Source organism: Ylistrum balloti, unplaced genomic scaffold (assembly GCF_031769215.1).
Source record: "Ylistrum balloti isolate Yb309-2 unplaced genomic scaffold, AGI_CSIRO_Ybal_v1 Utg369850, whole genome shotgun sequence".
NCBI lineage: Eukaryota > Metazoa > Mollusca > Bivalvia > Pectinida > Pectinidae > Ylistrum > Ylistrum balloti.
The window spans coordinates 625,106-652,684 of NW_026782003.1; the positions used below are offsets into that span (position 1 = coordinate 625,106).

The 27,579-nt window shown below is 33.8% G+C and overlaps 1 protein-coding gene across 1 annotated transcript in view; it reads right to left on the reverse strand.

Moving 5' to 3' along the window:
* Positions 1-1,690: 1,690 nt before the first annotated feature.
* LOC132545493 (uncharacterized) overlaps positions 1,691-27,579 on the reverse strand; it is a 34,601-nt gene continuing 8,712 nt past the window's right edge. Inside the window, exons 2-10 of the mRNA XM_060209175.1 lie at positions 14,914-15,037; positions 11,942-12,034; positions 11,824-11,847; positions 7,873-7,977; positions 7,055-7,155; positions 6,599-6,704; positions 5,509-5,682; positions 2,900-3,060; positions 1,691-1,942 (exon numbers count right to left, since the gene is read on the reverse strand). Coding sequence (XP_060065158.1) covers positions 1,844-1,942; positions 2,900-3,060; positions 5,509-5,682; positions 6,599-6,704; positions 7,055-7,155; positions 7,873-7,977; positions 11,824-11,847; positions 11,942-12,034; positions 14,914-15,037 — 987 coding nt within the window. The 3' untranslated portion in view covers positions 1,691-1,843. The remainder of the gene's footprint in view (positions 1,943-2,899; positions 3,061-5,508; positions 5,683-6,598; positions 6,705-7,054; positions 7,156-7,872; positions 7,978-11,823; positions 11,848-11,941; positions 12,035-14,913; positions 15,038-27,579) is intronic.

A 27,579-nucleotide genomic window follows, 5' to 3' on the forward strand; every position in this document is an offset into this window, starting at 1 on the left:
TCTATAACGATCTAATGATAGAAGTTGTTATAATATCAGGAATTAGTTTCCATCTATGAACCTTTAAAGTGATTAAAAAGTTCATATTAACTTGTATGCCAAGTAATCAAAGAGAGATAAGTTTATTCCAATCGGTTATAGAATGGTGGATTTAATGAGACAGCCATCGATAAAAGAAAGCTCAGTGATAACTTTGGAAATTGCTTTATTTCACTGTGATTTTGACATATATTTTTCATCTTGCATAATGTTGCTCTATATATGCACTCTATAAACTCATCTCACTATCTGTTCAGTGAAGTATTACGAGAAATATGAAAAGGAAGGTGTGAGAATTAAAAGGGATAGGTTTGTTTTGAAATAAATTACCAGTAGATATGATTTGAAATGAAAAGGGATTATCATATGTAGAAACAGTAATGCTATTATATATCTAAAAGAATAAGTTACTGGGGAAAATACTCAACATTCTAACGTAAAAATAACAAAGGAACTATTTAACTGAGAATAGATCTGAGTGTTACAGGAATGTGTAAGGGTTAGATAAAGTGTTGTAGGGACACGACGTGTTCCTGGTACAATACACAGGAGGAAGCATTGGGTACAAGTTATAGACGAAGTCGTCAACATATTTTCAAACTTTGAACAGATTAATTGATGTGAAGTTTGTTTTTCCAGAAATTCGATACACAATTGATGTTTAAATGTTATAATTCCCATAGAATGTAGTAAAGTACATATGAATCAGAATATGGTTAAAATCGTAGAACTGTAACATCGGAGACGCATTAACTTTATTTATTTGTGGTGTATATGTTGTTTCTCAGGGATTCCCCTCTTCATTTTCTAATCCTTTCTTTATCAGGAAGTTCTCTTAACATATGATTATATTTCAACTTGGGTTAGTGAATCGTGATGTCTCCCCTATAAGGAAGTTGCTGGTTTCTTATTAAGACGAAACACAAGCCCGGGAGAATAAAGACTGGTGTATACACGACACCAGACATTTTGTCAGGAAAATATCAAAATTAATTAGTCTTAGCTTGCTGAAAATAATAAAAAAAAAGCTCATTTAAATTTACGATTTCTTCTTTCCCCTGAAAGGAAGATGAATTATACTAACATATTCTCAATATGTTCTTTGATCATTACCACGTAATGAGTCGAAAAGGGGACTAATAGACAATTACATATCATATATAAAAAAACATTTCAGTTAAGTAGAAATTAAATCTTTATTTAATATTTCAACATTATCAATATGTACACAAAATTTCAATGACATAGGGAAAAAGCGAAGCACTCGTGTTAATAATGTCATGATAATTTCCTTTCCCCCTCTTCATATATAGGTATTTATCCTACATTTGTTCGCAAATGAAAATTACCCAGATGGCTTTCCAGTAAACAATAAAAAAAATGGCATATACATCTAAATTGAAATTGTGACTATTTTCATATTTGCATGTTTTAAACACCAGTTAATGTTTCAAACCATTTTATAAATTTTGGGATTTCTGAAAAAAAAAACCTGTTATGCTAAAAGGAATTACAGTTATACTTTCCGACGACGGCCATTCCGATTTATATAGGCGAAATACAACGAATTACTGCCGGGTCTTTCGTTCCAGAGACAAAAATGTAGCAATTATATTGATACTTGCTGTTGCTAAATAAGACAAAACAGGATGTTTATTATAATTTCCATGGCAACTATGATTTGGTTACCATCTTCACATTGGAATGACGGCAAAAAGATCGGTTGACACAACTGGCATTACTGAAAGTGAAACTAGAATCCTTCTGACTTCAAAAGTCATGAAGTATGGGTCATGCATGCCAATCAACAGAGGTTCTCCAATGGCGTGCTGGTTAGGTAGATGTGCATGGTTGACAGCTGGGCTTTATTAAGCAGACACTGAGGTACTGGGTTTATAAACTCCTGAAAAAGACGAAATAATATCATCTACGGGTTGCTAAAATTCAAGGAAGTTTTTAAATGAGAAAGTATGACACTGTTCATTTGTGTTGAGGTAACAGTAATTTAATTAATAAAAATAATCGCAAAGGTATGCATCTTACCTGGACGAGGTCAGTTACATTACCAAGAGAATATCATAGCCTTACCATTCTTCATGTGGCGAATTCATTTCCTTGATAATTTCTTATCTATTTAACATGTATAGCGAGGACACAAACATAGCATTTCCTGATAAAGTTCATTTAACGTATTAATATGATACCTGGATAATACCTGCTCTTACTCAACAATCAATTTTCCTGTAACTGTTATACAGGTTTTCTGATCTTATATCCAAACTTTTATTATATTTGATACCGAAATTATAGTTATTTCCATCACATAGTTGATCTCTAATCCACTTATCCTCTTTTGAATTCATTTTCATATTTTTTTTATTATGGCACTTGTATAATATACCGGAGAACGTTTTTCATTTGTACAAATCGACATATTCATATATATCAAACACTTCTAAAGATAAATATGATTACATGTAATGTTGTCATATGATGTGGCGTAAACAATGGAGATTCTTCATGAAATGACAGAGGTAATAACGTTATATTCATCATACAGACTTAGGTCCAATGGTCATGAACTGAAAGTACTAGGCAAGTTCTAACGAGCATCTTATATTCCAAAGATATAAAAGCATGACTACCATCGTCAAATCCCCCCAAAGTCTTCGTCTACCTTCATCGCTCTTACCCTGTTTTTGTATGTTAAGCAAGACTTTTGAATTTGAAGGCAGTAAGGTATCCTTGGAGAGACTGGTGTTTATATTATGTTGTATCAACGTGGTATTAAACCTGAATCCTTTATTCTTAAATAATGTGTTGGATAATCTTTGATGTGTTTAGATAATTGAATATTTACTTTTATGACGCTGCTTGGGGGATGCTCCGTACGGTTAGAGGTCATGGGCGTGCCGAGCGCCCAGCCAAAGGCGTTCAGTCTTCCTTTGTTGTACAGGAGAAACACGGGGAAGAAATCGTCACAGTTCATGTCAGACGTGACATTGTACCAGTAGTGTTCACCTGTAGAAAATGATATATACATGGCTTTGTGTTCCTAAATCATAATCAAATACTCACTGGGGTTTTGCCATTTGTAACGTCCTAATTAATACTGGAGATGAATCTAATTAATAAATAGATGTAATAATCGACGAATATTATTGCATTGGCGAAAAATTCACACAGATAGCATTCTAACTGACCAAGGTAAGTATCATTGAATCATTTTGAAAACAAAAGGTTTTATTTGTAAAATATATTAAACAGTTAAGCGGGTGCATGTATATAGAAAACTTGATATACTTCATACGTAAATTTTCTGCATCGTAACAAAAGAATAAATGATTAATTATTGTCACTTTTATTTAGCATAACTTTTATATACGCTTTTGGAAGATTTTGTTTAGTTTCATTTAACGCTTAATACAACAAAAATCACTCATTTTGTTTTTTAATCGTTCTATATGATAGGAGGCTTAGTCTATCAAATACTATTGAGTTTATTGGTAGCTAAAGGGAGGTAATGACATTTGAATTACAAGAATCCTCTCAGAGTTACCCCTACTGCTTACGACAACAATAAGCAATGGTCTATCCATAAGGTATTTAATGAACAAAGTAATCTGTCTTTGGATATTTTCAACATATTATTAGAAAATTGATGAGAGTATTTCTTTTATTGTTTAGAGTGATTGATCTATCTTCTTGATTTTTTAAAAATTATTCGTTAGATATAGCGATAATATCAGATATAGTCACAATAATACTTTGTAATCTTTATCAGAAAAAGAAATCATGAAACATGTTTTTGCTGCTCATAAAAATACTGATGAAGTTATTGAAATGCATTATAACAGCTTCTGCGATGTCTTGAAAACTCAAAAATAAGAAGCGGCTTGTCAGTAGTAAGCAAATAAACGTTTATTTATATAAAAAAACAGACTTATTTTCAGGTTATACTTATTATTGAGGTCGACTTGTTTTCGGATTTTGTGTATGGCTGATGGATTTTTGACCTTCTTATTTATTCTATACATTATGTTTAAACAATTTCATCTCGAATGTGTCAGAAATAAACGCTGTTTTACATCGTAATGATTTGGGAGCACCTTCCTTTATATGTTTTACTTTTTAAAATGTTGCATTCATTGTAATGCATTGATATGATAATTACTCGCTGCCTATACCTCTCATCGTGAAAATGTAAAATCTATTATTTGAAAACGATTTGCAAATTAATAAACTGTTGATTTCAACGAATTTCAGCTTCCAACTCTCTTTACTTTATCGAGACATATTACATTGTTAATTTAATCTGTTAAATTCAATCAAGAACAGACTTTAGATAATATATATGTATATATTTATATATATATATTCCGAAAATTAATGAATTAGTGTTTGATTTGTAAGACAAGTCTCCCTTGTGACGAATATAAAACCCACAGTTGTCCCGTGCTGTATCATGGAACCTTGGTATCCGAGTCTAACTGGAGTCAAATAGTGCAATGTCGTGTTGTTTGGAAGTGTAAGAATATTTTAATCTATTTTACGTTTTTCATTTACGTTCAGTTTTTACTATTTGTACAGCTGGTAAAAGCCTATATGTTTATATCAGTCTTATAACAAAAACAAAGTGTAAGACATACATGTCCACACAAAATAACATTTAATGTAAGGGAAATAACTCTAAGTGATCTAAGTGGGAGAATATTCTGGTATGTTTGAAATATTTTCAAATTATTTGAAAAAAAAAATCGTAAAAACATCCTTTTCCAGCATTTAATCTCAATACATATTAAAAACATGGGAATGAAAATCAACATAAAAATATAGCAAGATTTATTTTATCAAAATTCAGTACGAGTGTAATACAGTTTTAGTAATATTTAGCTATAGCAGTTCCAACATTTTGGTATCTATAATACTTAACTGCAGCGTCAAAGATTTTATCTATGCGAGTGGTACAAGTATGACAGCTATACAGAACATACTTAATTTCATGGTCGGGGGAATCATACCGAAAGTGATTGCAACAAACCATTTAATATATACAATTCTAGGTCATTACATAAATAAAATAATAATGTACCGTCCCTTTCAGTACAACCCATGAACAAGTTAGTTTTCAACAAAAAAAATCCCTCAATGTAAGTTATCCTATACTTACTGTAGTGACACTACAGACTTTGAATAAATAGCGATCACAAAGGGTAAAGCTTTTCCTCTGGTTCCGTTTTTGTGTACCATGTTGTCTTTTGGAAATGTGACATTACTTACATAGATTGATGGAGACGTTATCAATGAATCAGAAGAGTTTCCGAGTAAATCTTTGTTTTGTTCATATCTATTTTCTAGTTGATTATGTTGACATGTTGTTATTTTCTTTGTCGTATTTGCACACACTTTCGCATATGAATATTCATGAAAGTAAAACGTTTCAGTTCACATTAAAGTATTATATCATACCCATGCTGACGAAACAGTGTCCCTTGGTCCATTTAGTTGAATCCAAGTACGTCTCCTCCTTTGGTACCACAAAGGAATTTTTCGCAGCATCTGTTCCGTTCTGAATGAAGAGAGAGTCACCAGTTCCATCAGAGGCAAATTTTTCAGCAGTCCTTCCAGTGGTACAGATTGTGGCTATAGATACATGTAAAGGTGTTTATCGACAAAGAGTTATCATCTGATGAAAAGTTTCAAACCCTAATAAAAGGTCAATATTTGTCCGTCTACGCTTATAAATGGGCCATATAATATTTGTGGAGAACTGAATTGAGAAAATGCCCGTTTTTGGAACAAATTGTGCTTGGCAAGCAAAGTGTCTGGATTATGCCATAAATCTTTCAGTTATCTACATTTGTATTGAGTGTAAGAACCCTAGGCCCAAAAAATGCATCGTACATCTTTACAGCCCTGTCTATTATTAGCATATCTGAAATCCCTTCGGGTATACATATCTTAAAAATATTTGACTCATTATGAGTAGATCATGATTTCTATCACATCAGATATCAACAAACATGAATACTTATGTTCCCACATATAAAGATCTAATCCCTTTTGGATATTGTTTACTATTTACAAGGATCTAAATTACGAGGGCTGGTTAAATGATCATATCTTAAGAAAAATTGTCTTAATGTCTTACATATGTTACGTCCAAGACATCAATCTTCATAAAGAAAAGTGGTTGATTCCGACGTAACACATATCAAGTCTACAATTTTATCAATATCTCAATCAATATAAAGAAAGGTGCTGTTTCGTGTATTCATGCATCTTTTTTTTTTCTATATTTTAGACCGATTGCAAATGCCATAACGTCCATTTGTGAGTTTGTTAACTTAATTCCTGGCATAGCTGAAGAGTTCCAGATGGATTAGCATCTTTCAAAGCAAATTTAGAATTAGATAGAGTAGAGCAAATTAATTAAATTGCATCATACATTTATTTTGTATATCTAGGACTCTTCAGTAATGCTAAGGGCCTGAATTCTGTAACCTAACAGGCAGTTTACAAAATCTCTTAGCATTATAAAGTAACTGTAATTAATTACCTGGATTGGTGAAGTAGGCTGTTAGGTAGTACATATTGTCAACACTGACAAAGGGATGGTTGATCTGTTTGTTTGGGGGAAACTCGACAGTGGCATTCTTTGTTACCTGAAAAAGAAGTCACATTAATGAAAGGCATTATAAGACACAAGGGGGGAGGGTTAAATCTACATAGATTGTTGTAGTTTATAACAGTTTGATTCGAATGATTTTAACATAGAAAATCATCCATAATTGAGATGATCTCTAGTTCGCTCAGTTACTATTTGTTTATCTATATATTCTGCTAATTGTATCTGATGTATTGTCTTGAAGTATGGTATATTTACTGCAATGCCAAGATATTTTATGTGTTTTCTCCGCCTTTCTCAGAGAATGGTGGATATCAGTATGAAATTATGAAATGAAAAACATAATTATTGTGTTACAATATATAATATATCTGATGGTAAACTTACCCCTATCTGGATCCCAGCTATGTAACCATGGATACCGTACAACAAGATAAGAGAGTAGTCCCCTCCCTGAACATAACGTTTCCCGTAGATTCCAGGAATGGCTGTAACATTGATACGAACATCGCCAACAGTCAGTTTTACCTATGAGGTATACATTAATGCCATATAATTTTAAAAGCTGCAGACAGTTTAACAGTTTAATACGTATGAAATAGGCATTGCCTTATTAGCATTATGGGTATATATATAACTATTGCAACTGCTTTGTAACTCATTCAGAGGGTCTGATATTGGACTCGAGATCTCATTTGAACTATCTTAAACCTTTTTGTATCTGATTAATAGTGAAGAGATGTGTTGACAATATCTCGACACAACAGTTTTTTTGGGGGGCTTTGCCTCCCACCTGCAGACTTAGAAAATATATTTCTTGTTATGGTTATATTTTCATTATTTTCATCGAATTATACTATTCATTCCTTTCGAGTTCAGCATTATAATTTTGTAGGATCTGTAGGAGCTTTCTAATACATTCATATTTATGCAATTTTACGACGTTTTAGAGCACATTATTCAGCTTATACAACAACAATATATATAAATAAAACGAAATGTTGACACGAGTTGTATTGAAAAACTGAGAACAGGGTTTAAAATTTTTAAAAACGTATTACATGGGTACATTACAATAAACTTATTGCAAGGTAATATCATATTGTGTCAGGAATGAATGAAAGTGCTTAATTCACACATGAATAGTTGATTGAAATCGATATCTGTCAAAGACATGATATGAAAATACACAAAATCGTTCTTACCTCCACAATCCGAGACCATTTTAAACCCTGCAGACACGGCATCAGATGTTGTTCTCGGCATTTTAGCGAACGTGTAAGGATTGAATATGTTCACATCCCATTTCACTGATGATGTTTAGAAAATTTAACATTATAACAACAATAATCGCCATTAGTCCCATCGTAACAAATGTAATTCATTTCTTCCTGGTACAATTTATCAACCACATGACGACAACTTTGCATTTCAGAACAGGTATATCTCGTTGCTGTTAACAATAACAAATTTTGCGGTAAGAACTTCCATTAGACTATTGGCATACCTATGCGAACTAATTTTACCCTTCTATGGGCTGACTTGTTTTTTTTTTCTTTTAATTTCATCAAGGACACGACAGACACTTTTTTATACGCCGTCTGTCCTGATCTTGTCCAATAACGAAGTCAAAATGGTTAACTCTCCATTAAGCTGTGTGGTAAGCGTGACGATTGCAATTTCTCTATTGTGAATTTACCGTTTGCAGGAAATTCCCTGTATCTTCAACCTATGTTTACATGTCGCAGCTGATCATTTATCCTTCATCACCAAGCTATGGTATTTTCATGTAGCAGCTGATACGATATTCAAGGGCCTGTTTGCAATGTGATGATTTTCGTGCAAAATCAACTGACAGACAAACTCATAACACAGGGTTATAAGAGATGCATTTGTACTTTTTGTACTTGTCAAAGTTTTGTTAATTTGAGATTGGATTCATGTTGGTATTCGCGTATTGTATTTACATTACTATAATAATACATTTCAGCTACTATCAGAGAACATGTGTGTTTTGTGCATTATGCCAGAATATACACAGTAACAGCAATTTCAATATAATTATGTACCGTTAGACTATTATATCATATTTCGTCAGAATATAGGGACGGTTATGTGTTTAATATTGAACTGACCACATTAGGAACGTCATATCGTCCAAAAAGCTGTTATAATAAGTAAGACACTGACATGCGTGACGGAATGTGCAAAGTAAGGTAGGTACCCTATTTACCAAGTTTTAAAATATAACATGGGGAGAGGAATATTGTTAGAAGGATTATAGTCTGTTTCGGATCAAGTCACCTTTGTGTTTACACGTGTTTTACCTGTGCCATCTAGCGTATGTTGGAAACTGATATCATATGAAGTGATAGGAATTTCATTGAGAGTCGAAAAATAATGAAGGTGTTACATATACTTAATAAATGTAAATATGACAGTGAAAAACGACAAAAAATTTGTTCTATGATTTATTATATTGGATTTATTGGATGTTAGGATAATTCAAATTTTACATTTTACACACGACATGTCTAAATAAGAAAAATAGTTATATAATGATGCTAAAATGATATAAACTATGGAAGAAATCTTGATTTAATCAACTCCTAATATAAAAGTATTGACATCATTAGTTAATATCAAGGTTTTTACCTTTAATTCTGGTTTAAAATATTAGTCAACTACCTATGCTAAATAATTAATTGTGATGTGCCCACTCGTTTACACATTACTACCTGGCAAGACCCACAGCTGTAAATCCGTTTCCTAACTCTGTTAAAGACAACAACGGACATCAACAACTTTGCATAGAGAACGATGACACTAAAAGACGTCTTCGCCTTAGTTACCCTTGATACTCCTGGAGAGGAAAAAGGGCGTGTGGTTCACATAAGGACCTCACATTATTAAAGTTTTGGAACCATGGTAGGGAAGCTGAAGAAGAAGATACGTCACTCACATATGCATTAACACCATCATCAGGGTGCTTGAAAAGGTCCAGGTTGCCAAAGAAAGAAACAGGATAGCAGCGCGATGCCAGAGAAGCAACAAAACTACTTGGGAAAGGTACCGAAACATCTATAACATACCTCTCTGTATTTAATGACTTCGAAACTTTTTTGTTTACAAAAATGTTGAGTGTTAACTTAGAATTGATGAATTATATCGTGACAATATAGTTATGTATGTAAAACTGTTTGTAAATTTATATACAGATTATACAGTACTGTTGTCGGAAACGGCAGAAGGGTTACAAACATATTGAATAATCAACAATAATGACACTAGCTAATCTAAACTTGTTATATTTTCTGAAAGAAAGACAATGATAGGACAATATTTCTTATTATACAAACAACAGTTGGACACTGGGTTCTTGTATCATAACAATTAGCTTAAAATTGTTTGTGCGATCAAACCTAAAAAAACTATCTTTACTGTATATCGATAACTATGAAATATTAAACTATCAATTGATATACAATTTAAATCATTTATTCATTAGATGTTCATATTCTGTTATGTTCGAGCGAAATATGGGGATATGATAATGTCAGTCAGTTGGAAACCATTCACTTGCTATTTTATAAACGAATCCTTGGTTTAAGGGAAAATATAGCACGTTTTATGATATATGGGTAAACGAGACGATATCCTATAACGATTAACATTGAATTAAGAATGATTAAGTTTTGGTGTAATCTTATTTTCAATTGATTTTTTTAAAAATTTATCGTGTATGTATAAGGTGAAAATGGTGTAATAAAATTTATACAGTAACACCTTAGTTTAAGTATACCTCAAAACATAACATTGTATAGGGTTCTTTGTATTGAAGTAGCATAAGATTGTGATAAGGTAATGATATACATGTAAGATAGTTTGACCTATTATGACTCAAAATTGTACATGATATATACTATGACCTCTTGTTACACACTGTGTGTGTCTGAGCAAATAAAGAAAATATTGACAAAAGTGATCCATTTATGAGTGTAGAAAGTGCTAATATGGTCAGCCAATTAGACATTATACATATGATAAGATAACTAATTATGATTTCCGTTCATCAGCCAAAGCCAGAAACTAATGATACGACTCTTAATATAAATAAAGGGCAACATCCTAATTTCCTGTGTGATATATATATAAAGGTGGATTTCTGTTAGCATTAATGATACTACGGAGAAACTTTGTGTAAACTTTTTTCATTAATAGAAAAATTTTCGAAACGCCAGATTTCACAGCCGTACAACAATATTGGTAAAATTATTTGATTAAATAATTTGATCTGGCAATCGATTGGTAAATTTAGATTGCGAATCCTTTATTTTAACAAAAACTTTGATTTAGTAACTTAGTCTTAAATGCGTTTCCTTGCTAATGAAAAGGAACAATTTTCAGAAAAATTCAAACCAAGCTCTTTATAGTAATAAGAAATCTCAAGAGCGTTATCAAACAGTATGAACATCTGTAATTTACGGCACCTTGGGCGGAAAATAACAACACAAGTCTTTGTTGTATGTATTGATAAATGCCAAAGTATATAATACTTTAAAAAACTGACAGTGATTTCTGCATATCTCTGTCTTTTTCTGTAAAAAATTACAGTATCATCTGCATATAACAGAACCATGTCTATAGTTTGTATTATAGCATTTCAGATAACAGATCACACGGACCAAAAAAGGTAGATGAGTAACTTATATGCTTAGTATGGAATTGAGCATAATTGGTTTGTCAGAGTCATCGTAAAATAGCATCTTTGTCTCATAAAAATTGAGTAAATCGGGAACCTTCGAGGTAACTGACCGGAAACTACGTAGTACTAAGAGTCAGTCCATAGTGAGACTGTCCACTCAGGCATGTAAAACGAGGTATGAGAAGATTCTATTTTTAGCACATTGATCACAGTCATATGACTGTACCTTAAGAATCTAGTGGAAAAGAACGCATGCACTGATTTTCTATCTTACAGTATAGTATCACGAATAATTCCAGTTTATCATATTGTCCTGCAGAAGACGTATCCTATTAATGCAAGACCGTGCATTCTCAGTCATAGTGAACCCGATACTCTTGGCTTTTATATATGTTTTACAGAAATATTAAGAAAACATATTACAGATAATACAGAGAATGTATATACTAACCTCTGAGATCGTTCCATTCAGGTTCTGAAAGATTCAAAATAGGCTAAATCATAACATGTTCGTATCTTTACCATTGGCGTTACGGAGACAAAGAAATAAGTATTACACATATACATACCATCAGAAGGATACCAATCCACTACGTATCCGGAGATAAAGGTATTTATAAAGCACAAAGTGATTATAATGAAGCACCTCATCTTTACCACTTCTACCAACGTAATACCTCCAAGTCATATGACTTGTTAGCTAGGTGCATGTCACGTGACTACCGATCGCAATATATCCGTGTCGGACTGATAATGGAAGCGATCAACCATTATTGGACTGATTTTTAACCTCAATATAGAATAGAAAACCTCTTATAATATAAATATCATCTAACAATATATAAGGCCTATTGATAATACACAGGACACCTATTAGGCACCATATAATTTCTAGGTGGAAACTGTTTTTTTTTTTTAAATATACCCTTTTCCCAACTGACAACAATGCCTTTGTACTGCTTCACATTTATAAAGAGACACATGTTGGTGTCAGATGATAGATTATATAACTATAAGACGTATTACAGGCGTTCTTAATTGAAATCTTGTACAACTACTAGGTACCACAACTACTAGGTACAATTTGTAATTCGAATGAGGTAAAGTCACCGTTAATCATTCTGAAAAATCTAAATAACCCTTAATTTACAACTATTTAAAGATAATAATTTATCAGGTACAACGCTACTATCACAATCTCCATCATCTGTCAGATAAATGTGCAATTTGTCCTGTCTATTACGCAAATTATTGGAAAGTCTTCAATAATTTGTATGAGTGTTTTTATGTGAGTGGCTATGTTGTAATAAATATTTGATTCCAGTTGTTTTGGTCATATATTCCTTAAACATCACTGGTTTTAATGTAATGTTTTTTCAGTGGTCGGCGTATGTTCTGATTCAAATTCCGTTACCAGTAGCCGTCCAATTAGTTACCTGTCTTTATGTATATGTTGGAAAGCTACAGGTAATTTTGCAAATATTTGGCTGATGTCGTACACGGATAATGGATGACATCACAGCCGTGTATGAAGTTTAATTACAGTCTTGTTCGCAGAGCGGACCTTCGGAGAATGTGTCGTGTATGTTCCGAGAATGTTCTATTTTAAGTATAACTTCATTATTTATAACAAGCGTCACAACCGGTTGGTTTTAAAAATGACCTTATATGCAGAATATAATGCATGTAAATTCATGGATCGTGATTAAATCCCGGATGTTTTGATTATGTTACCTGAATATCGTTTGAAGTCGAGTATTGTCAGATTTTGCGGCGTTTTGAAAAACTAAATAATTACAATCTAGGTTATCAAACTTTGAATAAAATAATATATATATATATATATATATATAATTGTCCTATCTTGTAAGACATATGAATGGTATACATTGTGCAATGTAAATAGGAAACAGTTAGAATATTGATGTGAAAATATGTATCAGACAATGTTTTGATTATAATGACCAGTTATGATGGGTTCAATGAAGGAAATGTGAAAATATAAAAATAGAGAAATTAATTGAATGCAGAGATGTGAGTAAATATATACAGGACACACACCTCGTATGGTTAAAGGCATTATCAGTACCTACACGAAGGTTAGACGTGTTCTGTGAGACTAACTTTGAAATTTGAACTTTATTTATTTCACATCAGTTGTGAAACAAATTTACCAACTGATATTAATCAACCGTATTGGCCCGGATGAAAGCGCGCGAGGGGTCTCACCTTGTGAGGAAACCGGAGTACCCCGGCTAGGTGAAAGGCGTGAGCGTAGCCAAGGCGTCAACCGGTCAAAAATCGGCCACCCGACCACCCGGCCACCCAGCCACGCGGCCACCCGACCACCCGACCACCCGATTGAGACTAGTTAGGGTGTCTGATAGTTCCGTTACTTATTATATTACTCTGGTCTAATAATCGATACATGTTTTTTCATGAGCCGCTCTGTAAATCGTTTGTTAATATTTTGTCACGGTGTAATCGATTCTGAGTTTGAATAAAGATTCTGTAAACATGGCAATATATTTTTTCGCTGTTTTCAATGCAGCTCATTTTTTCTCATGTACACTAATTATTTCTTCAACATGCAAAACATGGATATTGTTCCGTTTCTCTTTAGTAAGAAAACCACATGAATATATAGCAACAACAATGTCAAATCATGATTGTTGTGTAATTGTTTTCCTAAAAGAATTATCTTGGGCCAATTAAGCATTTTGAAATACAACTGAAATATACCTAAAATTTATACAATTTAAATCAGTGTTTTAGGGATGGATTCCCATAACGGCATTTAATAAATCATTACTTTTCAAAAAATGAAACACGAATGCCTTTTTCATTTTTAAAATTTGAAAAAGTTCCATTCACTATTTGCATGTTTGTAATAAGACATTATCGGTAAGGTGACTTTCCTATGTTTTTTTGTTTGTTTCTGGTTTTTACATGCAAAGAGGAAACGATAAATTCCAAAACAGCAATGCTTCATTAAGAAAACTACCTAGTCCATTGTACCTAATGTGTAACCGACTTGTCGGGTTATCTCCCTTTGTGAGCTTTGAAAATGTCTTTGTAAAATTAATCTGCACCAAATTACCATATTTTGGTGGAACTAAAAATCTAATATATCATACAAACTTCTTATTCAGAATAAGTACGTTTATCGTACTTGACAACGTATCATACAGTGCCTGCTATCAGTTGATAAAATCTGTCCAAATATAATGTGAGGAATTCGCTGTAACAACTTTAAATGTAATTAAAATCTCCGTCTAAATAAAAAAGAAATGGCCGGGTTTCTATACATGAGTCGCACTTACATCAACTTGCAAATGTGTCTTTCTACATAAAACCATTACATGCAATTTTTCCAGCTTATACGGGTTCCCATAAAAGGAGTAAGTGATATATATGTACTTATCATACATCCTTCCAATACGACCACCACTTTAACTCACCATTCAAAAGCGTAGGTGTCTTTTGTTTGAATTTCAAAATTATGGAAGAGAAAAAAAATCCTATCGATGGTTTCACTTACCTTCTGAAAACATGAAGGCCCCGGACTTAGCAATGGCAATACTGATGATGGCAAATGCTAGTAACCTCATCTTCATTCTGGGAGGAGTGATTCGTGAAACAAGCTGGTTGATCAGAAACCTCCTCTGTTAATCATCAAATAGACACCAGGTAGTCTTTAATAAGGCAAATATTCAAACCACGTGATTAAAATTGCAAGACGACACAATTTTGTGTTGTAAGCGACGTACGAATTCTGACCGACAAGAAACCGTCGAGCTGATGTAATACTGCAGGAGATATGAGAAATGAAGGCAGGACATGAAATTTCATAACCAACATCACCTATTCAACTAAGCAATGTAGATTCCAGGGACAAATACTGTTATCTTTGAAGTAGAAACAAAACTAAATTTATAAAACTAACTTTAAATGTCATTTTATTGCTAACACAATAGCAACATACAAAATTATATTGATAGCTGAGAATTATATCTTACAAGAACGAGTAATTATCCAAACTGTCATGTTTTGGTGTCTAAAACGTCTCTACTTTGACATGTTCTAAATTGTAGTTATAAATATACTTTCACGTGATTGATATATTTTAACTGTGATAAATTAGGGTACCCAGCATGTGTTTTAGACCTCATCAATATGAATATATACATAGTGTAGATGTCTTTACACGTGGAGAAGTTTTTAACACGTGATTATTCGTGATTATTACATATATATTTGATGTGTTACACAAATGATTATTATGTATCATAAACATGATTAGAAAGTATTACACTTATATCATACAAATGATCACTGTGACAAAACGTCACAGATAAATAGTGTTTTACGCGTGATTTTCGTACTATACAGAAAACTTACATATCAAACATTAATACAGCACACTATTGACACGTGGTTATTACACGTTTATCTGGGATTTATGTTGTATCATCCTGGCAAATAAATAAATTACGTGTACAGGTTTAATATTCACCCAGGTGACATATATATATTGGTGACTAATGTATATTGTTTTCATTCTTGACTTCTATTCTACATGTCGGCACTCTAGTGTTAATATTCCATAGCATTCATCATGACTTTTCATGTTTTATGTTATCTTTAATATAAATATGATACATGTACTTTACGTTTGCCTTTACCGACAACCATACATATGTCAACACGAGTTATCTCTCTTGCATAACATAATTGGTGTCTGGTCTAAGGGAGATAACCTACTCGATTATTTTGTTTTATACTAAAATGCATGTTAAAAATGGTGTACAAAAGCAATTTTTATAAGTTTAGAATACTATTACGTCATTCAATTTGATATTTGCATAACTATTTTAAGGCAAAATTTGCGCAATGCATTATCATCTGGAAAGTTCATGTAAATTGATGTTTTGCACTGCACAACACACGTGAAACAATTTTACCGATCTATTTCAACTTAAAGCAACTATAATCTTTAAAAAAACACTACGAGAAACGATATAAAACGTTATTTTTTCTATTAGTATGTTACAAAACTAGACTTTCTGTTAATTACTAAAATTAAAAGTCACTGAAACCATTTTTATTGATATCTAAAAAATAAAGAATGTAAACAGTGCGGTCTTGATCTAATTCATACATTACCGCTCGTAACCCTGATGCTGCGCATGCGTATTAGCCTAGAAAGAAGCAATGTGGCGGACGCAAATACAAAAAGGCGACGAGGAGCCAAAACAAAACTAATTACTAAGGTTAAAAATTATATATTATAACACCATAGAATAATTTACTGCAAGAATTAGCAGAAAGGCGCAAAAACAAGTGTCGTAATAAGACATGTGCGGCTCTCTTCGTAATAAACCGAGCGTGAACATGTTTATAAACAATAGTCCAGATAAACAATGTGACGATGCCGAAAATATGTACAAACACAACAAATATGACGTTATTGGCGCGTGTATCGCTTTATTATAGATATATTTTATTATTCATATGCCGAATTCTCCATTTCCCGATGTTGAAATCTAAGGTAATAGCCACTTTGAAGAAATGATTTTGTAAAATTAGAAAAAAAGTCAACCGTTATATACTGTACACTTGTAAATTCTACCTGATTTGATCCATTGTAAAACAAAAGAAATTGTTTTCAATTCATTAAAACATTAATTGGTATACGGTGAAGATATTTACGAGAAACATGGATACCAGCATCTAAATATAATTATAGCGTCATAAGAGAAACCTGAAATGGCCGCAGGATGATGACCACTTTGAACATGTCCTATCAGATACTGAGTGTATCTAGTAAGAAATAGGTCGCTCAATGATAAAAGTTGTGAAGAAAGTTGTTCTTTCTTCCACTCGAGTTGTCCATCACTCATTATAAATGAAATCTACTTCATTAATCCTAGAGCAGTTCGAAAAGTTTTCAACATTATAAAAGTATACAAGTTCGAAATTCTAACGACAAAACCATATGAAGAAAGAAGACGCAGATTAATTACGATAAGGTAAAACAGTCTCTCTGACTTAACAAAGGAACAAAATAATGTTTTGATAAAAAAAATATCAACACTGCGTTTGACAGCTTGATTTTGCTTCGATTTTCTGCACAAATCTCAAGCACAATGTGTTGTTATGTTGTAGAGAAAATTTAACGAATTCCTTCCTCTCCCCCTCCTTTTCCGGGTCTTGTCCGAAAGAACTTTTTAAGCTGTACTGACGTTCCTTACGTGAAACAGAGGAACTAATTTTCGCTTACTGTTGATTAAGGTATCGTGATCCTTACAAATCAATCGTGACATTTCTGTTTACTCATTTTTGGCGTAGAATTACCAATTACCAATAAACACGGAAACAATGAAAATCGTGTCAGTTATTCTTATTATTTCAACGTTAAATCTTTCAATAATATCAATGATCTTTAGTTCTATACAAAGTATTTTTCTTTTTTCGTCTTTGTGTGTGAGCGGATGTGTGTGTTTAGCGAGGAAAAGTAATTAACTGTTTACTATAGTTTCTCGATGCAAGATAATTGCGAATCACAAACGCATATTTATCGATAGCGAAAGCAACATAACTTCCTTTTCGAATCATTTAAATTTGCGATCATCCTCTTTGGACTCGACAAATTTACTTGTTTATTTAGAATTCCTTAATCCATTCATATATAAAAATATCTCAAAACGCTGAAAACTCGTTTAAACTTTCCGATGAGATATATGGTCACAACATGAAACAAAACTTATCCTAGTGTTGCCGGTATGGTCTTCTTGTAGAGTATATTTTTTCGTGAAATTCCCCACCGAAACGTCATATCTTTACTTCAGTCGCCTCCTAGACCTCAAATTTAGGCCCTCAGTATCACTGACGAGTCTGAAGGACGAAACAGCTGTATGATGCAGGTTAATTCACTATTTGTCTATACAGTATCTAATTCTAAACTATTAAAGGTGTTATTCATTTATGTGTCTTTTGTACATTTTCAAGTTCTGCTAAATTAGGTGGGATTAATGATTTCACATTGTTATCCAGTAAAAAGAATCAATTTTATGTCATATACTGGTACCTGTATGCCGTAATATTACTTTTATTTCGATAAATCACTGGACAGCACATCTTTCACTTTTGGACATGAACACGGTTTGGGAACATTGGTAATCATTACTTAAAGGATATGGTATTTGTGGTATAAATAGAAATACCACCGGACTAATGATTGGTACTATATAAAACATAGTAGTCAGACCTACACATCGCCCCATACCACAAAACATAGTAATCAGACCTAAACATCGCCCCATACCACAAAACATAGTAGTCAGACTACACATCGCCCCATACATCAAAACACAGTAGTCAGACCTACACATCGCCCCATACCACAAAACATAGTAATCAGACCTAAACATCGCCCCATACCACAAAACATAGTAGTCAGACTACACATCGCCCCATACATCAAAACACAGTAGTCAGATCTACACATCACCCCATACCATAAAACAAAGTAGTCTTACCTACACATCGCCCCATACCACAAAACACAGTAGTCAGACCTACACATCGCCCCATACCACAAAACACAGTAGTCATACCTACACATCGCCCCATACCACAAAACACAGTAGTCAGTCCTGCACATCGCCCCGTACCACAAAACAGAGTAGTCATACCTACACATCGCCCCATACCACAAAACATAGTAGTCAGACCTACACATCGCCCCATACCACAAAACACTGTAGTCAGACCTACACATCGCCCCATACCACAAAACAGAGTAGTCAGACCTACACATCGCCCCATACCACAAAACAGAGTAGTCAGATCTACACATCGCCCCATACCACAAAACACAGTAGTCAGACCTACACATCGCCCCATACCACAAACCACAGTAGTCAGACCTACACATCGCCCCATACCACAAAACACAGTAGTCAGACCTACACATCGCCCCATACCACAAAACACAGTAGTCAGACCTACACATCGCCCCATACCACAAACCACAGTAGTCAGACCTACACATCGCCCCATACCACAAAACACAGTAGTCAGACCTACACATCGCCCCATACCACAAAACAGAGTAATCAGACCTACACATCGCCCCATACCACAAAACATAATAGTCAGACCTACACATCGCCCCATACCACAAAGCATAGTAGTCAGACCTACACATCGCCCCATACCACAAAACAGAGTAGTCAGACCTACACATCGCCCCATACCACAAACCACAGTAGTCAGACCTACACACCATACACAGTAGTCAGACCTACACATACATACCACAAACCACAGTAGTCAGACCTACACATCGCCCCATACCACAAAACACAGTAGTCAGACCTACACATCGCCCCATACCACAAAACAGAGTAATCAGACCTACACATCGCCCCATACCACAAAACATAATAGTCAGACCTACACATCGCCCCATACCACAAAACATAATAGTCAGACCTACACATCGCCCCATACCACAAAACAGAGTAGTCAGACCTACACATCGCCCCATACCACAAAGAATAGTAGTCAGACCTACACATCGCCCCATACCACAAAACAGAGTAGTCAGACCTACACATCGCCCCATACCACAAAACAGAGTAGTCAGACCTACACATCGCCCCATACCACAAAACAGAGTAGTCAGACCTACACATCGCCCCATACCACAAAACATAATAGTCAGACCTACACATCGCCCCATACCACAAAACATAGTAGTCAGACCTACACATCGCCCCATACCACAAAACAGAGTAGTCAGACCTACACATCGCCCCATACCACAAAACACAGTAGTCAGACCTACACATCGCCCCATACCACAAAGCATAGTAGTCAGACCTACACATCGCCCCATACCACAAAACACAGTTGTCAGACCTACACATTGCAACATACCACAAAACACAGTAGTCAGACCTACACATCGCCCCATACCACAAAAAATAGTAGTCAGATCTACACATCGCCCCATACCACGAAACATAGTAGTCAGACCTACACATCGCCCAATACGACAAAACATAGTAGTCGGACCTACACATCGCCCCATACCACAAAACACAGTGAATTCAAAGTAATTCGACTCTATCAGAACGTCAATTGAAAAAATTGGATGAATGAAAGCAATAATGAATGGAACTTAAACTCGTTGGATGAAGTACAGAGTTAAAGTATGTGTACTATAAGTGACACTTTGTACATATACCACACACCTCCACGACCTCCCCCTATCGCCACCGCACCTGCACGCAAAACACCGTGCCCTAAACAGCTTCCGACGCGCGCGCTCACGAGCAGTTTGGGAGGAGGATTTTCATGCACGTGATGCGAAGGGGGCAATTAACACGGGAGTCAGTATGGATCAGTGGAAACGCATAAATCCTCTAATTACTATGGATGCCCGAATCTGTCCTATTCTCACAATTACGTATGCATCCTTCCGCCGCCCGGAAACAGCAAAAGTGTACTAACATTTCCACAGTTACTTCGTAATAAAAGCACGGGTAAAGTGTCTTTGTACTTCGTAATATGTTGGCAGCAGCGTTTGGTATTTCACAGCTGGATGAAACAGTATACATGCCAAATTTTAATCATGATTGTAGATTATCATTACTCAAAATGTCAAATACCAAGGTTTATCGAGGCAAAAATCATTTAGATCATATCTTAATATGATAAAATGACAAAAATAAAACTTTATACAACTGTAATTTATCGGAGAGAACTTCAAATAATATAAAAGGCCAAATTCAAATCGTTTCGTTACACTGAAGATCACTAATGATACTTATTATTAATAGGTTTAATATAAATATGCCAAGATATATTGAAAACATGTTAGAAATTTCCTGTTAAAGTACATGTATCATAGTTTGTTAACATTAAGACTTTCAAATTTTTATTCTGTATTGTAAATAACAGATTCAAGGCTTTTCGTCCTGTAACTTTTGGGATTTTATAAAATCTTCATTTTCCCGACGTCGAAATAGACAGTTTTATTTGAAGATTTTTGACCTTCCTGTACTAGCATAAATCGGTCAGTCTCGTTATCATCATCTACTTTATTCTAAACATAAGTAGGTAGACATATTGATTGAATACTCTCACAGGTGTTGACATACCTTGATCTATCAACATTCGTCTCAAAATGAGATTAACAATGCCTCATTACACCAAACTGATTTGATAATAACTTGCTCCATATTCCATGATTTATATATTCAATATGAAGTATTTAACGCCATTAAGCGTAAAAATAGTCCAAAAACCGCCGTTTTGATATTAATGTTAAAATTTGTTGAATTTCTATAATAGTTTGCATACTTTATGGGTTCTATGCGCTAGTATCCTGTTAGTAAGATCTGGTGTGGGTTTTTTTTACTAAATCTCCGTAACCGAATGTCGTGTCTCAGTTCTATTTTCCTTAATCTATATCGTTCATCAGGTTGTGTTTGACCCACTTTATCATCCTAAGAAATCATTTACTTTTAGTATGTGGAAATCAAACTCTAGATACTCTTAAAAAGTCATGCAGAAGGGACTTTTAGTTTCCGAGGTTTGCCGTAACCTACGTGTCACGTTTTAATTCATTCGAATTGTGGCAGGGTTTAGAATTTACACATGTACCTTACTTTGTTCTAAAGTTATCACACAGATAAAAATTACAGAATTGATTGTATGATCGGACTAGTGCAGGTCTCCACCATTTTTTTTTTTTTTTTTTTTTTTTTTTTTTTTTTTTTTTTTTTTTTTTACTTTTCTTGCGATTACCGTAGATATTCCTCAGATGCCTTCAAGGCTTGGATACTTTTAGTATCACTGACGGGTCCTAGAAGGATGAAACAGCTGTAGGATGCTGTTTTATTTATTGTTTGGCACTACTTTTTCTCATTCTAAATTTGTATTTAAAGGTGCTTATGACTTGTGTGTGTCTTTTGTACAATCCTTAAAAACAGCGTGAGGAAAACTTTGGTTTAACTTCTGAATTATTCACTTGTTAGAAGAATAGAAGGGGCAAACTTCTGTTAAAGCTGCATTTTGATGTAACAAAGGAAAAGTCGGTCATCATAAAATCTTTCTATATAAGTATATACATATAACACTTTTAGTGCAGTGTATATAAGGATAAGGAATGTTTAACCTAAATTGAAGTACGACGCTTCATTTACCATATCCCATGGTTTATTTCCGAGACTTCCGGAGACTGCAAAGTCTTCTAAACAGCAATTAAAACATAGTTAAACTAATATTAGTGTTCACATTCATCACAGCAACACGTACAATAACTTTTTGCTAATTTCTTATTTAACATTATTTGTATCATTCATTCTAAATATCACCATTATAGGCGTACTGGACAGACTATTATTACTTGGGCGCTCCAATAACAAAATAATTAAAATAAATCTAGTACTATAGGTCTGTAGGTCAAAGTAAATCTAGCACCTATTTTGACCTACATTTTCATTAGAAAAGCTAATTTTATCTCTCTCTCCTTTTGATTAACTAATTGATACAGGTCGATTTATGGCGGGAGGGAACGTGTGACGCCACAATCACGTGATCCGGAACACGAGCGATGAACCAGAAAGTCGTAAAGTGCACTGGAGGTCGTAAAACGTTTAAAAGAATTACCGTGACGTAATTAAAACGATTTTTGCGTATCAACATAATAGCGCACACTAAGAGACAAGTCTATAGGTTTCACAAGAATCCTTTCCTCCTTTCCTAATTGCACATTTAGTAGATTTTTTCAATATTTGAAAATATGTAGCCGACATATTAATCAAGGAAAATATTTACCATTATTAAATACAACAGCAAAAGTTCTGAAACATGACGTAAATGTGAACACATCGGTAATCGCATAATGTAGCAATATCTTCGAGCATAAAAAGTAACTTGTATGCCATGGTATGAGGACAATGCATCCATTTTTCTCCGTATATGTATTAAAGATTATCACACTCCGGGAAATGTTATGGTGGTAGATAGCCGGACCCACTCTCTTGGTATCCTATACCTTCCTGCTATGATCCATGATGCTGGAATAATCTAACCACATACCATTATATTTGAAAGTTTTTCTCCTATACCAACTATTAAAATAAATCGTTATATGATTTTATAATGAAAACATAATCCGATTGGCTGGAAGCCATCTGTACTTCATCGTCGGGTTTCACGAGATCCGGTGGAATTTCAATTCATTCTAAAATATGCATGAAGAAGCTGGAAAACCCCCAAAACATCCGGCCATTCTAACGACCACGCACCAAATTTTATATAGTGGATTTTTTGATAATACACAAAGACAATAAGGACGTTTGAGGTAGTAAAAGCTAAATGTAGTAAGCTCCTTGGACGCTCATTGAATCACTATTTTGCAACTGTTATTTCCTGTTTAATATTTCAAGTTCAATATTGAAGAAATATATCAAATTAAGCCGTTTTGTTGTAAAATCCGATGTTTTAACAACAATTTTCTTGGTCACGTCCACGACTACAGAATGTACTAAACACAAATTTAGAATTAGACAATTAAGTGAAATAGTATTACACATCTCGTTCGTCATTATAGAACTCGTCAGGAGAATCTAAGGGTCTAAATTGTTCTAAAATATTGTAGGAGGCGACTGAGGCAGACTCAAATTTATGGAACTTAATGTCAGATTTATTGAACGATGAAGTTAGTATGACCCCCACTTAATTAACTTTTATTTTGGTCAATATGGATATCTGCCAGTCACTTGTTTCTTTTCAAAATTTAGGTAATTAGCATCACTGAGGAGTCCTAGATAGATGGAAAAGCTTCTTGATATAGTTTGATTCGTTGTCTTCTAATTCCAAATTTATATCAATACATGCTTTTCACTTATATGTCCTTTGTACGACTTTATAGATAGAACGTTGTAGACGCTGTTGATGGACTTCGAGTCCCCGCGGTTGGTCATTCGAATAGAGACATTGTTCAAACTATACACTGCACTTGACGTTCTTCTAAAATGGATTTAATCAACGTAAATTACGAAATTTTCTCCGTCATCTCCTAGATTTCAAACTTCAGGTCCTTAGCATCACTGACGAGACCTAGAAGGACGGAACAGCTGTACGATCTAGTTTTAGTTATTGTTTAGCTCTACTAAAAATTATATTCGAAATGAGATGCATAGCACTTGTGTGTCTTTCGTACTTTTTTGTCAAACGTTTTGTCAAAATTGAGACTGGGAGGTGCTTTTACCCAAAAATTTGATAAATTTGATGATTTCTAACCTTGAATGAGTTCAAAGAATGTGAAATACACTTATATATTCTAAACCCAGGCACGATTAGAATAAATTACAACGTGGCCTACAGGTTACAGTACACCTCAGGGACTTTCACATAGATTATAACGGAATAACTAGTGTATTGTTGTTTTTGACAGTTACATAAACATTCTACCGTTTTTAAATGTTTATTCATTCATACATGTAAACATATAAAGCTCAACCCCAATAGGGACCCCATTAAAAACAAGCATCTGTAAAGGCTTTAATGGATTATTCCAGGTAAAGGTCGTTAATTATTATATTTCTAATCATTAAAAAGTCTTACGACACTGATATAACCACGTATGACATAAGGACTGTTTGTGTTTAACGACACTGCCTTTTATGTATGTTGTAAGACAGTAAGATTTCTTCAGTATCTGACGTGTCCGGGTCTTAGCATCTTAAGGTGGAATGACGATAGTTATATATTGTATGTTACGAAAAACTTTTCTGACCGATTCAGAAATGGTCATATTCTCCTTCAATGTAACCACATCGATATGTTTCACTCGCCCGGATCGTTGATGCTGATTATATGAACCCCATTCTCTCTACATTCTAAACTGCTTATTCCTTAATCTTGCATACTGTAATTTGTGTCGTCACCGTTTGAACTGATTAAAACACAAATTAAATAAATAAATTAATTAATATTGATGTCATTAGAGAATATTTCGTGTTTTTTTTACAATTAGCACAGGAACAAGGTAATCGTGACATCTGTATAGGATTTGGTTTATATTTAACAGTAAATAGAAAGTCTGTTTAATCATAAATCAAAGAAAATTAGCTATCTTACTTGTCTTTTCACAAGAACACGTCATGGCGACAAAAACACAACTTGGAATTGATAATTTTATTGAAGAATTAAATCTTTCCCAGAAAGTCTAGCGTCATCCCTTTTAGTGGTCTTAAGACTGTATCTTACGCACACTTGGAGAAATGTACTGGTGATTTCCTTGTTCTACACATAAATGTAACACAATCATACTCCGTATGGAACGTACATGTCGAGTTGATGTAACTGATACTTCTGTACCCAATGACCTCTAGTTAAGAACTACAGTTGTTTTACGTCCTAACTAGGACTTATTTTTACACAGAACGTTTGCATTAAACTTTTTTTTCGTTTTTTTTGTTGATTTTATTTGTTTTCGACAATATGTTGCGTGTAAGATATGCTGACAAAATCAACAGAGCCGCATCGATACAGTAATGTGAAGAATTCAAATAGACAAGTGTTGTAGAAATAATCAAAGGAAGGGGCGTTATAGTATACAATAACTATAGCCAAGACGTATTGACAAATCTTATTCAAAGGAAGGGGGCGTTACAATTTACAATAACTATAGTCAAGACGTAATGACAAATCTAATTCAAAGGAAGCGGGTTTACAACATACAATAACTATAGCACAAGACGTAATGACAAATCTAACTCAAAGGAAGCGGGGTTACAATATACAATAACTATAGTCAAGACGTAATGGCAAATCTAATTCAAAGGAAACGGGGTTACAACATACAATAACTATAGCACAAGACGTAATGACAAATCTAACTCAAAGGAAGCGGGGTTATAATATACTATAGTCAAGACGTAATGGCAAATCTAATTCAAAGGAAACGGGGTTACAACATACAATAACTATAGCACAAGACGTAATGACAAATCTAACTCAAAGGAAGCGGGGTTACAATATACAATAACTATAGTCAAGACGTAATGACAAATCTAATTCAAAGGAAGCGGGTTTACAACATACAATAACTATAGCACAAGACGTAATGACAAATCTAACTCAAAGGAAGCGGGGTTATAATATACAATAACTATAGTCAAGACGTAATGACAAATCTAATTCAAAGGAAACGTGGTTACAACATACAATAACTATAGCACAAGACGTAATGACAAATCTAACTCAAAGGAAGCGGGGTTACAATATACAATAACTATAATGACAAATCTAATTCAAAGGAAGCGGGTTTACAACATACAATAACTATAGCACAAGACGTAATGACAAATCTAACTCAAAGGAAGCGGGGTTATAATATACAATAACTATAGTCAAGACGTAATGACAAATCTAATTCAAAGGAAACGTGGTTACAACATACAATAACTATAGCAAAAGACGTAATGACAAATCTAACTCAAAGGAAGCGGGGTTACAATATACAATAACTATAGTCAAGACGTAATGACAAATCTAATTCAAAGGAAGCGGGGTTACAATATACAATAACTATAGCACAAGAACAGGAGGTGCTTTTGTCGGCATTCTTATAATGATAATAGATATAGTAAATTATTAGACCTACATTTTGTTACTGATCATTGTATAATGAGTACATGGTTAAAAATCTATAAACTTACGTACATTTTTGTACATATTGCAGGTTGAGGTTGACTGAGATGTGGAAACCCCTGTAAAAAGGCTTTCCATTTTTATTTGATTGTCCCAATCATAAACAGCAGAGATGTTTAACTCTTAGCTGTGCTTTTTTTAATTTAGACTTACTTCTTTCTGGAATTGATAATCTGCCTGTAGACACTGATGTACTGATATTTAGAAATGTGCACAATTTTATTAAATCTAGCAATAAATTTTAAATTAAAATAAGTCTAATTTGTTTTCTTCGTTCCGAGATCAATGTGACTTTCCTGTATGTGTTTAACTATAAGCTTAGATTGATGACCTCTTTGCTTGCCAAATGCTGTAAAAATAATTGGTTTTGGGAGAGAACTTAGATAATGTTGTAATAAGTTATGTCCAATCCTTTTGCTGATGATTATGGCAATAACTGAATATGTATGTGATAAAAAAATCATTTTTA